The sequence below is a fragment of the Gossypium hirsutum genome, chromosome D02, assembly GCF_007990345.1.
Source record: "Gossypium hirsutum isolate 1008001.06 chromosome D02, Gossypium_hirsutum_v2.1, whole genome shotgun sequence".
Taxonomy (NCBI): Eukaryota; Viridiplantae; Streptophyta; class Magnoliopsida; order Malvales; family Malvaceae; genus Gossypium; species Gossypium hirsutum.
The window spans coordinates 1,857,820-1,874,007 of record NC_053438.1 but is presented as its reverse complement, the minus strand read 5'-3'; the positions used below and the strand labels follow the sequence as shown (position 1 = coordinate 1,874,007).

At 35.7% G+C, this 16,188-nt stretch overlaps 1 protein-coding gene across 1 annotated transcript; it reads left to right on the top strand.

Moving 5' to 3' along the window:
* Positions 1-8,797: 8,797 nt before the first annotated feature.
* On the top strand, positions 8,798-12,034 carry LOC121214411 (uncharacterized). The gene is made up of 2 exons (XM_041088005.1): positions 8,798-9,160; positions 9,440-12,034. Exons 1-2 carry the CDS (start codon positions 8,993-8,995, stop codon positions 11,738-11,740), a joined length of 2,469 nt encoding a protein of 822 aa, XP_040943939.1. The 5' UTR covers positions 8,798-8,992; the 3' UTR covers positions 11,741-12,034.
* Positions 12,035-16,188: the final 4,154 nt, after the last annotated feature.

Genomic DNA, 16,188 nt, shown 5'->3' with positions numbered 1-16,188 from the left:
AATGGCACAAATTATCAACTTTGGCGGAATAAAATGAAGGACTTGTTGTTTGTGAAGGCTTTGCATCTTCCGGTCTTTACTACTCAAAAACCCGATTCGAAAAGTGATGAAGAATGGGAATTTGAGCATCAACAAGTGTGTGGCTTTATTCGGCAATTTGTTGAAGAAAATGTTTACAACCACATTGATCAGGAGACACATGCTCGAACATTGTGGGAGAAGCTTGAAAGCTTGTATGCTTCGAGGTCGGGCAATAACAAGTTCTTTTTGCTGAAGAAAATGATGGCGCTGAAATATAAAGAAGGAATGTCTATAGCTGACCATGTTAGTGAATTTCAGAGTGTGATGAATCAGTTGCTTGGTATGGGTGTCAAATTTGATGACGAGATTTTAGGACTTTGGTTGCTTGCTACTCTACCAGACTCTTGGGAGACCTTTCGAGTCTCACTCATTAATTCTGCCCCACAGGTTATTATTACTTTGGATTTGGCTAAGAGTGGTGTGTTGAATGAAGAGGTTAGAAGAAGATCTCAGGGTTCTACATCACAGTCCGAGGTGTTGGTTATCGAGAACAGGGGGAAAAACAGAGACAAAGATGGAAAGGGTAGAGATAAAAGCCGAAGCAAGTCAAGATCGAGATACAAGAATCTTGAGTGTCATCATTGTGGTAAGAAAGGTCATATCAAGAAATATTGCTTCAAGTGGAAGAAAGAGAACAAAGGTGGTGGTGATAAACACGATCGGAATGACGATGAAAAATCCGAGCGTGTTGCTACTGTTACTCGTGAAGATCTGTTAGTTATTTGTGATGAGAATTTGGTCAACCTAGCATGCGACGAGACTAGTTGGGTGATTGATACTGGTGCATCACTTCATGTCACGTCGAGGAAGAAATTCTTCACATCTTATACTCTTGGTGATTTTGGGGTATTGAAGATGAGTAATGATGGTTTGGTTTCGGTTATTGGTATGGGAGATGTTAGCTTGGTAAGTAACAATGGAACAAAGTTAACTCTCAAGGATGTCAGACATGCACCGGATGTCCGTTTGAATTTGATTTCTGCAGGAAAACTTGATGATGAGGGATTCTGTAACACCTTCAGTGAAGGGCAGTGGAAGCTGACTAAAGGCTCATTGGTTGTGGCTCGAGGAAAGAAGAGCTCAAATTTGTACTTGATGCAAGCTTTAACTTTTCGAGAGACGGTGAATGTGACACTGAATGACAACTCAACTGAGTTGTGGCATAAACGACTCAGTCACATGAGTGAGAAGGGGCTTAGCTGTTTAGCGAAGAAGAATCAACTTTCGGGTTTAAAGAATGCTACACTGAAGAATTGTGCTCATTGTCTAGCAGGAAAGCAGAAAAGAGTTTCATTTAGAAGCCATCCTCCTCATAGGAAATCAGAGTTGCTAGAGTTGGTCCATTCAGATGTTTGTGGTCCGATAAAAGTAAGATCACATGGTGGTGAACTTTACTTTGTGACTTTCATTGATGATTGTTCAAGAAAGCTATGGGTTTACACTTTGAAGTCTAAAAATCAAGTCTTTGAGGTGTTTAAACAGTTTCAAGCATCAGTTGAAAGGGAAACTGGGAAGAAGTTGAAGTGCATTCGTACTGATGATGGTGGCGAGTACACAGGGTCGTTTCATGAGTATTGTCGGCGACAGGGAATCAGACATCAGAGAACACCACCAAAGACTCCACAGTTAAATGGGTTAGCTGAAAGAATGAACCGAACATTGATTGAGAGAGTCAGATGTTTGTTGTCAGATGCAAAGTTACCAAGATCGTTTTGGCTGAAGCTTTGAATACAGTGACACATGTGATAAATCTGTCTCCTAGTGTTCCTTTGAAAGGTGATGTGCCAGATAGAGTTTGGTTTGGTAAAGACGTGTCATATGATCACCTACGTGTGTTCGGTTGTAAAGCATTTGTTCATGTTTCAAAGGATGAAAGATCCAAGTTGGATGCCAAGGCTCGACAATGTATTTTTATTGGTTATGGTCTAGATGGTGAGTTTGGTTATAGACTCTATGATCTAGTTCAGAAGAAACTCGTGAGAATCAGAGATGTTGTCTTCATTGAGGATCAGACCATTGATGACATTGATAAGACGGAGAAAGTGGATTCACAAGGTAGTGGTGACTTGATCGATATGAATCCGGTTCCCCTAGACTCTTCACCAGATCCTATCCAGGATGATGTGCATGGTGATGTTAGTGGTGACCATCAGACTATAGGTGACTTTGATACTCCCATGGATGATGTTGTGAATGATCAACAACAAGAACCTATAGCTCCACCAGCAGTTCCACTTCGAAGGTCTTCCAGAGATCGACGATCTTCTGTCAGGTATTCTCCTGATGAATATGTTCTTTTGACTGACGGGGGAGAACCTGAATGTTATGAAGAGGCTATGGAGAGTGAATGCAAAGATCAGTGGGTTGAAGCGATGAAAGACAAACTTCAATCCTTGCATGAGAACCATACTTTTGAATTGGTGAAACTGCCTAAGGGCAAAAGAGCTTTGAATAATCGGTGGGTTTACAGGTTGAAGCAAGAAGAGAAGTCTTCATCTCCATGATACAAAGCTAGATTGGTCGTCAAGGGTTATACTCAGAAAAAGGGGGTTGATTTTGAAGAAATATTTTCTCCAGTTGTGAAGATGTCCTCTATTAGAACTATACTGAGTTTGGCAGCTTGTTATGACCTAGAGGTTGAACAAATGGATGTGAAAACTGCTTTTCTTCATGGTGACTTGGAAGAAGAGCTTTACATGGAGCAGCCAGAGGGTTTTGTTGCACAAGGGAAAGAGGACTATGTGTGCAGATTGAAGAAGAGCTTGTATGGTTTGAAGCAAGCTCCAAGGCAATGGTATAAGAAGTTTGAGTCTGTTATGGGGGAGCAAGGCTACAAGAAGACTACTTCTGATCATTGTGTGTTTGTTAAGAGATTCTCTAGTGATGATTTTATTATTCTTTTGCTCTATGTTGATGATATGCTTATTGTTGGTCAGAATGCTTTTAGAATTGAGAAGTTGAAACAAGAGTTGAGTAAATCCTTTGCAATGAAGGATTTGGGGCCAGCAAAGCAAATTCTTGGCATAAGACTGACACGTGATAGAAAGGCCAAGAAATTATGGTTATCACAAGAGAGGTACATTGAGAAAGTACTTCAAAGGTTTAGTATGGACAAAGCTAAAGCGGTGAATACTCCCTTTGCTATGCACTTTAGATTGGGTGTTAAGCATAGTCCTTCCACAGAAAAGGAGAAGGAAGAGATGCAGAAAATTCCTTACTCTTCAGCTGTGGGTAGTTTGATGTACGCAATGGTTTGCACGAGACCAGACTTGGCTTATGCTGTTGGTACAGTTAGTCGGTTTCTTTCTAATCCAGGCAGAGAGCATTGGAATGCAGTGAAGTGGATTATGAGATATCTTCGTGGCACTTCCAACATGAAACTTTGTTTCGGCAATGAGAAACCTGTTCTTGTTAGGTATACAGATTCAGACATGGCCGGAGACATTGACTCGAGGAGATCTACTTTAGGTTACTTAATCACTTATACAGGGGGAGCTGTGGCATGGCAATCGAGACTGCAAAACTCTGTTGCATTGTCCACCACCGAATCAGAGTTCATTGCAGCAACCGAAGCGTGTAAGGAGATGCTTTGGATGAAGAAGTTTGTGCATGAGCTTGGTTTTACTCAGGAGAAGTATATCCTGTACTGTGATAGCCAGAGTGCTATTCATCTTGGTAAGAACTCAACTTTTCATGCTAGATCTAAGCATATTGATGTGAGGTACCATTGGATACGAGATGTTCTTGAAGCTAAGCTGTTAGAGCTTGAGAAGATACACACTAATGATAATGGTGCTGATATGTTGACGAAGGCCTTACCAAGAGGAAAGTTTGAAGCATGTTGTTTGACCTTCGGTATGGAGGCATTCCCCACATAGTTGGAGGGGGAGATTTGTTAGGTGTGGGTCCCACTATGTGGGAAACCTATAATTTCTGCCACATTTTATTGTCTCTTTTTGGTTTTGTCAAAAGCCATTTTTGGGGGGCTTTTAACGGGTGATGTGGGCAGAAATTTTTGCAGAGCTAAAACAAAAAAAAATCACAAATTAAAACAGAGAGAAAGAGAGAAGAAAATTTCAGTTTTTCAAGTTTGGTGCAGCAGTGATCAACTCTTCGATCGAAGGTCCATCCGTGGTTCGATTGAGCTGATTTTTGGGCAGCAGCTAGGCGATAAGGTGTTCTTGACTTTGTACGGTCGGATTTTTCATCCGAGTCTTGTAGCATCGGAAATACCCATTTTTCAGCAGCTACGTTTTTGGTAATGTTCTCTCATTTTTCTCTCTTTTGCTAAAGATTACATATTGTTAGCCTTGTCGGAGTTGAATGCTTGTTGTAGGCTTGATATTGTGATCTTGTAGTCGAACATTTGATGATAGTAGAGCTCTTTATCGGACTCTAAAGTCCCGTGGTTTTTACCCTTGATTTAGAGGGGTTTTCCACGTAAAAATATCGGTGTCTCTATTTATTTTTGTTGTGGTTGCATTAGTTGATTTGTGGTTGATTAAGGTTGCTAGAGAACATATCTTGTGCTATTGTGCTTGCCATAATTTTTGACAGGAGTTATAAGGAGAGAAAGAACACCGGTTGTGCTTTCGCTTTGTTTCGGTTGTTCGGTTTCTTTCCAACACCAACCTGGTGGACACTATTGAACATTTTGCTGAGCAGGAGGTGACCATGGTACTGTAGTAGGAGCGGAACTGACAATACAGAAATTTGCTTGTGGTGGAGGCCGATAGTTATTACTTTTGTAGGAGGAGTCGAAGCAATAGTAGCAACGATCGACTAGATGTCCAGCCCTACCACATAACTGACATTGAGTTCTTGAGTTAGCAGAGCGCCCTCTCCCACGCCCTCGATTAGAAGACGATGGCCTATAAGCAGGTATGGAGCCAGTATTATTAGAAGCCTCTGAACTTTGATGAGAGACCATGTTTGCCGAACTAGAGATTTCACAATTAACCACCTGCTGATGAGTTTCAGCATCAAGAAGAATTGAGGTTACTTCTTGAACTATGTAAGGGACTTGACTGGCTGTAATAATAGAAATGATAGATTCATACTCAGATGGCAAACCATTGAGAATTGCTGTTACGTGTTCATGGTCGCTAATGACTTCACCACAGCTAGCTAAGTTATCACAACAGCTTTTAACGTTCATCAAAAAATCCTTCATACTCACATCACCCTTGCGTTGAGAGTGCAAGGATCGGCGATAGAACATCAACTTGGAGGTAGTTTTACTGCCATATAAGGTGACAATGGCATTCCAGATTTTAGCACTTGTGTCCATACCAATTAAATGAGGTAAAACGGCTTGACTAATGGAAGATAACAACCACGAGGCAAGCGCACTGTCTTGCTGCTCAAAATGCTCAAATTCTGGGTTTGCATGAAAACCACCATTACCATCAGCGATAAGTTGAGCGGGAGGAACTTGCTGCAAATCCAAGAAGCCTTGAAGCTTATGCGCTTTTAGTGCCAAAAGAACCTGCTGCCTCCATAACAAGTATGTATTATCATCAAGAAAAACACTAATCTTCTTTGTAGAAAACAACCTGTTGTCAACGACCCCATCAGGAGCACTGCATGCCATTTGCCAAGAAACTGCACAGCGGATAGAAGAGAAAACAATACCAGAATACTAGAAGACTGATACCATGTTAAACTATAAGCAAAACACTGATGAAACTCTGAAGAATAATATTTTTCACACAATGAACATGCAGTAAATGCATGTATTTATACACATGTTCAGAAACTGCTGTAACCAACTAACCGCTGACTATCAACAAACTAACGGCTTTTGGAGTTACAACTGTTACAAACTAACACAACTGTATTATTCTTAACATGGTGCTCGCACATGTCTAGGACATAAACACCCTCTTCTTTTCTACCCCGAGTATATAGGGCGATGTGTTGCTTGTGGTGAGGATGAAATCAATGGGTTGTTCCGCTGTAAGGATTGCAATTTTCTTTTGGATCATAAATGCTTTTCGTTGCCTATTACATCCCAACACAAAAATGATCAACATCTTCTTTCACTCACTTATGGTGATGATAACAGTTATTCAGAAAGCCATTTTTGTGATGTATGTGAAGAAAGTCGAGATCTAAATCTTTAGTTTTATCATTGTGCAACATGTGATACTTCCGCTCATGTCGATTGTGTCCTTGGTAGATTTCCATTCATCATCTTTAAACTACCTGAGGTTCATGAGCATCCTCTCACTGTTGATGAGAAGATGTATTACCATCCGAACTGCGGTAAGTGTCGTGAGCCTTGTTTAAATTTGGCTTTGGAATGTACTGGATGCAACTTCATTATCCATGCTAAGTGTCTGGGATAACATGTTCACTTCTTGAGATTCGGAGGACTAAGGTGGCGTTGAGGTGACTATACTCCAAAACTACCACTTTTTTTTCGCGGAGAACACAGAGTATGGTCCTGACATTATTACATGTACTGCTGATTGTAATTATTATGCATGGTAGGGTTTCGTATTGTAAGGGAAGCATGTTTTGAGTTGGAAAATGATTGCCTTTTGATTATTCAAACTATAGTATTCTGATTTGGGTGTGTTAGTTTCTTTAAATGTATGCATGCATGCCTTGTGAAGTAAATGCTTTGGAAAGTTTGTTATTTAGATAAAGGAATGTCTGAAACCCATAATTGGAGTTGCCACCAAATCTCATTTACATCTGCCAAAAATTGGGAAGTTAAAAGGTAAAGAGTAATCCTAGACCACATTTTGATAATGCAATAATAAATAAAAATATAAATTGCAAATTAAATAAAACTATAACGTTCATTTTCATATTTATATTTCTATTCAATAAGTAAAATTAAAACAATTTAATGTATTATGTTAGAAAAAAAGACATGACAGTGGCACATGGTACTCAGCTCACAACCCAATACCCAATCCTAACACTAATTACATTCACTATTTTATACTAAAATCAGTTAATTTAACGTTAACCATTGCTTTTTTTTTTTTTTACAATTTGAGTCCTAATCTTGTTTTCTTAAAAAAATTATTCGACTTAAATATAAATTTAAAGAATAAAAATTGGATAATTTATGGGTAATATGTAACTCAACCCAGAAAATACTCATAATCTTATTTAAAATACCTTGATAATTTTACAATAAAAGTTTTCCATATTTCAACACTCATCTTTTTTATTTTGTTTCATCGAATTTAAAAAAAAAAACAATTAAGCTTAAATCCCACTTTAGACTACTAAATTCAACTCTCTAATTTTATTCAAATCCCTAAATTTTGATTTTTTTACAATTTAGTCCCTAATACTCAAAACTTATAATTTATTTTACAATTCAATCCCTTTTTCATTTCTAACTTAAAAATCTATCAATTTAATCCCAAATACTTAAATTATTCAACATGAGCAACATCTAAAAATTCAATATTTTCTAAAATTTCAACATAGGTTAAGTAGTATTTAATACTAGGATTCTAAAAACATAAAAATTACAAGAAAAAGGACTAAATTGACTTACCAATTAAGCTTTGAACCCTTGAAAACCCTAATTTTTTTCCTCCTTTTTCTTTCTCTCTTTTTCTTCTCTATTTCGTTCTACTTTGTTCTTTTTTTTTTCTATTTTTTTCTTTCATCTATTTTTTGTTTTAATTATTATAAAAATATAATATAATAATATTAATAAGTAAGTACTAGTTATTATAAATGTTTGTATTTAAATGTTACACATTTCATTACCAATACCACACACTTGTTAATTTGAGGTTTAATTGCTTATTTAGTCCATTCACTTTTCTTTAATCTATAATTTAACTTTCTCCCTATATGCAATCTAGTCTTTACACCTAATTACTCTTAAATTAAGCAAATTCACCTAATCAAAATCTAATTAACCACACAACTAACTTCGTAAATATTTTTATTAAATATTTACGGATCCGTTTTTTGAAAACGGAGACCCAAAAATACACTTTTCGATACCCGTGACTATCGGGTCATTACATTGCATACATAAATAATCATATTTATCTAATATAAAAATAAATTTATTTATTTATTTTTTTAAATGTGCATGATTAAATTAAAAATTAAAGTTTGAAGTTTACATTTGAACCACAATTAGAATTTCACTTGTATAATTACATCAAATTAAAGTTCATATATACAATTACACATTAGATCAAAGTTCATATATAATTTTAAGATTTATTCCTAAAAAATATTAAATTAATTATATATATTAAATAATTATAATTATATTTATATTAAATCACCAATCTAATAATAATTAAATCCATTATATTTATGATAGTAATTTTTTAATATAAATATTTTTGAATGCGTTAGAAAACTTTTTTTTAGCTTTTTTTAATGTATTTAATGTATTTATTACACGTGACTCCCAATAATTTTTCAATTTGATATTTTTGACAAAAACAATCCATACAGCAAAAAAAAAAATCTCAGATAGTAAAGAGAGATTTAAAGTGATTTTATTAGCCTTCCCATTTAATCAAAAAAGTGAAGTTTGTAACAAAGTAAAGAAAGAAAAAGATAGCCAAACTTTTCCCGACAACTCATTAATTGCTCTTGTATGTATTCGCTGAAAGTTGGTAGAGTTGTTCAAAGTCCTTGTTGTGTTGTGATTATTTAATATTTTTGACATGATTGGTTCACTACAATATTATAAATCTCATAAATATCAAATCAACCCACCATGAACAGCATGTGTAATCTTGAATAAAAGTATTCACTAGCTAATTGAGTTGACCTCTGCCTCTAAATATCAAATGCTCTCCCATTTCCTGAATCATTATCTTTCTTCACTTGTAATCTTGTTTTCCCATTCAAACTTTGCTCCCAGAGTCGAGCTTTTCCTTTATTTATATTGCTTGGGGAAGGAGAAATGGAGGAGTCTAACAATTATGGCCACCAACATCCCCTGCTTCTTATGTTGAATCAAGACCAGCTGATCCACAATCAAAGTGGTGTAACTGATTGCTCCAGGTGTGGGGAGAATGTGTCTGCTCCATGTTTTTGCTGTGCGGAGCACTGTGGGTTTTATCTTCACAAGGTATGTGCCGAGGCACCTTTGGAGCTTAATCATCCTTTTCATCCTCATCATCCTCTTCTTCTTATGCAAAATGCACCTTATTCATCTGGACGGTACATTTGCAATTTTTGCGATAAAGGCGGTAATGAGTTTGTTTATCACTGCTCTTGCCATTTTGACTTTCATATTAAATGTGCTTTGTTTACATTTAATATTGCTGAGAATAATTTGAAAGAGCTTGAGCATGTTGCCCTTCAAGACGAAGAACTTGAAGATGATAATAAGTGCTTTGGGTGCCAGGAACCATTAACAAATTATACACACTTTTCTCCTGACTGTGGATTTAATTTACATGAGAAATGTGCTGAGCTTCCTTTCAAACTGAATCATGGGTGCCATCGCAAGCATCCTCTTGTTCTACAATTTAATAGCCAACGGCTCTCTTGCAAGATATGTCGAGTAAAAAGGCGAAGTACGGAAAGTGGATTTTTTTATGGTTGTTCTCCTTGTAAGATTGTTGTTCACATTGAATGTGCATCACAATCACCATTACAAGTTATTAAGAGTACAAATCATGAACATCCATTCTCCTTGTTTAATGGGCACCAACATCCCCTGCTTCTTATGTTGAATCAAGAGCAGCTGATCGACAGTCAAAGCGGTGTAACTGATTGCTCCAGGTGTGGGGAGAAGGTGTCTGCTCCATGTTTTTACTGTGCAGAGCACTGTGGGTTTTATCTTCACAAGGTATGTGCCGAGGCACCTTTGGAGCTTAATCACCCTTTTCATCTCAACCATCCTCTCCTTCTTATGCAAAAGTCACCTCATTTATCTGGAGCGTACTTTTGCAGTTTCTGCCATGAATTTGGTGACAAATCTGTTTATCACTGCTCTAGTTGTGAATTGGACTTTCATATTAAATGTGCTTTGTTTACATTTAATATTGCTGAGAATAATTTGAAAGAGCTTGAGCATGTTGCCCTTCATGATCCATTGATTTCCACTGAAAATGGTGATAAAAAACTCAAAGATGTTAGTAAGTGCTTTGGATGTTGGGAACCATTAGCGATGTATACACACTTTTCTCCTGATTGTGGATTTAATTTACATGAGAAATGCGCTGAGCTTCCTTTCAAACTCAATCATGTGTACCATCGCAAGCATCCTCTTGTTTTACAATTTAATAGCAAACGACTCTCTTGCAAGATATGCCAAGTACCAAGGCGAAGAGGATTTGTTTATGGTTGTTCTCCTTGTAAGTTTGTTGTTCACATTGAATGTGCATCACAATCATCATTACAAGTTATTAAGAATACAAATCATGAACATCCATTCACCTTGTTTTTGAGACAAGTTCCATTCACTTGTGATGCGTGTGGCACTGAAGGAAATCATGTTTCCTATACATGTGGTACATGCAACATTATAATCCATAAAAATTGCATTTCATTGTCTCGCATTATCAGAAGTAAGTGGCATGATCATCCCCTTATTCACACATATTTCCATCACATAGAAGATTTTAGGGTTTTGGATTGCCTAATATGCCATGATGAAGTCAATACAGAGCATGGTAGTTACTATTGTTCAAAGTGTGATGTTATATTCCATGTGAAGTGTGCAATGAAGGATAAAGATTCATATGAAATAGTAGAAAATGAAGATGAGATACCCCATGAAAGTTCCATCAGTGTTATTGAGAGGAACGATGCTGGAGAAGCTACAAAAATAAAGCATTTCAAGCATATGCACAATCTAATGTCAGGTCCCTTTGTTGGAGGATATGAAAATAGTTGCAACGGGTGTATGTTGCCAATCTCGGATCCATTTTATTACTGTTCAGAATGTGTTTTTTTCCTTCATAAAGCGTGTGCCGAGTTAACTAAGATGAAGAATGTTTGGCATCATCATTGCCAAGAGCCTCTTTCCCTTATTTCTGACAAAGCTTTTGAGTGTCAAGAATGTTGGCACATATCTAATGCCTTTGCTTATGAATGTTGTGGATGCGAGGAAAATAAATGTCTCCGATGTGTGATTGCTCTTACTCCTGGTGCTCGAACATGTTTGAAACATGTTCACCCCCTCTATTTCTACAGAGACTACGACGGTCAGTGCAATGCTTGTGGTGATACAACAAGGGGATATGGGGCATTTTGTTGTAAGGACTGCAATTTTGTGCTAGATCTTGGATGTTTTTCACTTCCAATTACAGCTCGTCACAAATGCGATGAGCATCTTCTTTCACTCACTGATAATGATGATAATAGTTATTCAGAGAGTCATCATTGTGATATCTGCGAAGAAAGTCGAGATGCAAATCGTTGGTTTTATCATTGTACAACATGTGATACTTCTGCTCATGTTGGTTGTGTTCTTGGAAGCTATCCATTCCTCAAACTCGGGAGCATCTATGAAGAAACAAATCATCCACATCCGCTCATCATTGTGAAGAAGAAGTATTACTATCTTGATTGTAATAAATGCGGTAAGCCTTGTGAAGATGTGGCTCTTGAATGCTCAAAGTTGGAGTGCAAATATATTGTCCACTGGGATTGTGCAGCACCCTATTTTCTACGGCAGTGGTGGAAGTGGGGCATGTAGCAATTCAGATGTAATCATATTTGAAACGTGCCACTTCATTTGCAGGAAAACTCAAGATTGAAAAACTGGGTTTGATCTTTGCCTTGTTACTTGTGATGTTAGTTGTTGTTGTCATTATAATTTGATTTTTTCAACTTTTTATGTTCTAAATAAATGTCATGTAATAATCTGAAGCTGAAACTTGTGTAGTTTGCATTTGTGTTTGATTGTTGATTTTAGAATTTCTTATAATTTGGCAGTGTGATTGTACTTACATGTGATTGATGCTTCTCTTAATAGCTCTTTGTTTGTTTATGTAAGTTTTACTTGTTCTGAAGTCATTTATCTCTTTTGCTGCACATTCAAATTATGTTTAACCTTTGATTATGTATTTGTTGTGGATGCTTCAGCTCTAAGTATTTGATAAAGTAACAAGGACTTGTCTCTTTCAAAAAAACACAAACCTGTCTTTTAATGATATATTTCGCATATTAAAATTTTATTGCACAAATTGATTAAAAAATTATTAGAATAAAATATTGGAGCATAATTACAGAATTTATGAAGCTTCATCATACCTTAACCCTATTATTGCCTTCGCAAATAATTTTGAAAAGACAAACTTCAACAGGCTTCGTCAATCTTGCTATTGCTGCTTCTGTAACAGGTAAAGTGATATTACTACAATTCCAAATAAAATTGAAGGATTAGTTTTTTTTTTCCATAAAAATATATATATATATTATAGGGAAGAATATTAAGACAAAAAATGCTAAGCCGAGAAAGGTCATCATCATCCACACAATTTCACAACAGCTCAAACCAGTAATCAATGGAAGGAGTGATTATGGCCCAAACACTGCAATAACTTAACCAAGAATGACAATAAACATGGATCCCAGCTGCCAGCTTCTACTTTGGGATTCCATTCCTATTAGTAGCCATCCATCTTTGAAAAGTCAAAGATATTGTTGGGCACCAAAAATCCCACAAATTAAGGCACTAATAATTTGGTTTGAAATTGGGCATGGAATAATTGTAATTTTTGGTCCCTAATTGTATAGGAACTTTGCAAATTGATCCTTGAGCTTCAACTATAAATAAGCCTAATTATTTCTCATTTCAGACATCCCACACTTGCCATTCTCTACTTAAAGACAATTGTTCTCTCTCCCTATTTGTAAACTTTCACTTGTATTTTAGAGTGAAATATATTTGATAGTGCCCGAGGACGTAGGCAAAATTTGCTGAACCTCGTTAAATTGTTGTGTTCTTTATTGTTTATTTTGCATATTTTGTGAGTGTGATTGTAGTGATTTATTGTGCCATTAAATTACGATAGAGGGATATTCTGGCTAGGAAAGATCTGGTACTTAAGCGATCCTCGTGATCCACCCCTCTTTCCTGGGAATTGAACTTAGTGTGATTTTTTAGTATAATAATTTTACTCTTTTACACGCTTCCGCGTAACAATTGGTATCAGAGCTAGATTCGTACTTGGGGAATACAACCGTTTACGATACTATTTACGTATACGGTATTGTTCATCCACGGCACTCACGTAGACGATACTGTTCACGTATACAGTAGTTGGGATTGAGGAGAAAAATGACAGAGGCATCGTCATCAAAAAAGACTACCGTGATCAATACAAAATTTGAAGTACAGAAATTTGATGGTACCAATAATTTTGGTATGTGGCAATGTGAGATCCTGGATGTCTTATGTCAGCAAGAGCTGGATATAGCCCTTGAAGAAAAACCTGATAAGATGGATGACAAGGAGTGGGCCAAGATCAATAGACAGACATGTGGTACAATCCGCCTATGTTTGGCCAAAGAGCAGAAGTACTCTGTCATGAGGGAGACATCAGCGAAGAAGTTGTGGGATACACTAGAAGAAAAGTTTCTAACGAAAAGTCTTGAAAATAGGTTTTATATGAAAAAGAAACTTTTTCGGTTCACATATGCACCCGGTATGTCGATGAATGACCATGTGAACTCATTCAATAAAATTTTAGCAGACTTGCTAAATTTGGATGAGAAATTTGAAGATGAAGACAAGGCATTATTGTTGTTGAATTCTCTTCCTGATGAATATGATCATCTTACCACCACATTGCTTCATGGGAAGGATACAATCACATTTGATGCAGTCTGTAGTGCGTTGTTGTAACACCCCTTAACCCCCAACCGTCGCCGGAACAGGGTTACGAGGCATTACCGGACATATCAAACAATTTACAACAATTCTTAAATAAATAATAAACATATTAAATTAAATCATAAAATTTATTAGTTTGTTTACCAATTGACTTCATTACTTAACTTATCTTACTAATTCGGAACATAAAAAAATTTACTTTGAAAATTAGTTTCACTATTCAAAGCAAACTTGTCCAATCGTGCAGCAGTTACTAAATTAATTATAACTCGAGCTACTGGACTCGAAATTTAATTCCGTAAATTTTACCTGAAACTAGACTCATATATCTACTTACAATAAAATTTTTAGAATTTTTGGTTCAGCTAATTAGTACAGTTTATTAGTTAAAGTCTCCCCTGTTTCGCCATTTGACTGTTCTGACCTCTTGTTACTAAAAATAAATTTTCTCATTATAGGATTTTTATATAGTGTTCCCACTTGTTCCTACCGAAAATAGACTCATTAAAGAATCTAAGCATGTAAATTTAAATTCATAACTATTTTTGTACAATTTTCAGTGATTTTCTAAACTCATAACAGGGGACTCCAAAAACAGTTTTGACCCTGTCTCACTAAAATTCACATATCTTAAAATATAAAATTCCTTTCTCTAAAACGTCATTTTTCCATGAAAATAGACTCAACAAGCTTTCATTCCATATATCATTCACCTTATAAATCATTATATACTATCCTAGGTGATTTTTCAAAGTCACGTCACTGTGCTGCCTGAATTCTGTTTCTTTGTAAAATTTTACCCTTTCATGATTTCCATGTATAATTTATCACCTAAACTTTTATACACAACATATGTACATGCCACATTACCAAAAGAAAATATACATCACCAAAATTATGCTGAAGTCGGGATTGATCTGGATGCTGAACCGGGACCTTTGGCTTCTATCGACCTGCGCACGGAAACAACCGTACGCTGAGTATTGCATACTCAGTGGTATTACCATAATTCAAATTATAATAGAAATAAAGAATTATAAGTACCAAACATGTAACTATTCGATTTCTTAAATATCAATTAATTTATAAACTTTCATTAATTAACAATAACAATACAATTTTTAGCTGTTATTCAATTTCAATCACATATCACACGTAATAATTTCAATCACTACATAGACATTAAAGTCATGCCTTTCATTTTCAATCTCAACATCAATCCACAATTTTTAAATTTTCGCATTTTAATTATTCACCCTATTAACAATTTGGACATTGACGGATACACGGATTCCAACCCAAACACACCAGTACGGCACATTGTGCCTAAAACGGTACATAGTACCTGATCAGTATACGACACATAAGTGCCTGAAACGACACACGAGGTGCCTGGTACGACACATAAAGTGCCTGAGATACGACACATAAAGTGCCTGGTCGGCAAAGCCGATAAACCCCGTACTCTTCCAAATCCTATGGCATGCCAATTATATCCGACTCAGCCCGACTAGTTAATAGGGTATTTAAATCACAATTTCTCTCATTTTCAATTCAATCATTTTTCCACCTTTCATTCGATAATTAATTCACAAATTCACACATTTTCACAACTCAATACATTTCCATTCAATTTAATATCAGTCAGAATTCGATTCAATTTCACTTTCCGCTTTCAATAAACAAGCAATTTAAATATTAATTCATATCAATTATTCAATTTAATTCACACTAATAATATTAATAATAATAATAATACTTACCTCACATTCCATTTACCAACCTCATAAATTAAAATCTAACATTTAATAATAAATAACTTGAATTATAGTAATACAAACCGTGATTTTCTTGCGTTTACTCCTCGATAATCTTCTCTTTTCCTTTTTGTGCCGATGCCTCGGGCTCTTTGTTAGCTATGAAAATAATAATAATTTATACTATTAATTACAGCACTAATTATGACAAATAATTGAATTTCTATTCAATTTCTTCCTTATTCTTAATTTAATCCTAACTAAATTCACTTACTTTCCTAATTCAATTCACACTCTATTTCTATTTAAATTTCATCCAAACTCAAATTTAACTATAAATTTTTCAGCATATTTCACTAATTTCGAATTTTCCTCAATTTAATCCCTACAATTCAAAACTTATAGTTTAGTTCACAATTTAATCCTTTTAGCAAATCTAGCTAGAAACTCTATCAAATAAACCTTCAATTCCATCATTTATTCAACATAAACCCTACTCAAAAATCTATTAACTTTCAAATTTTCAACTTAAATCCAAGAGTATTTCAC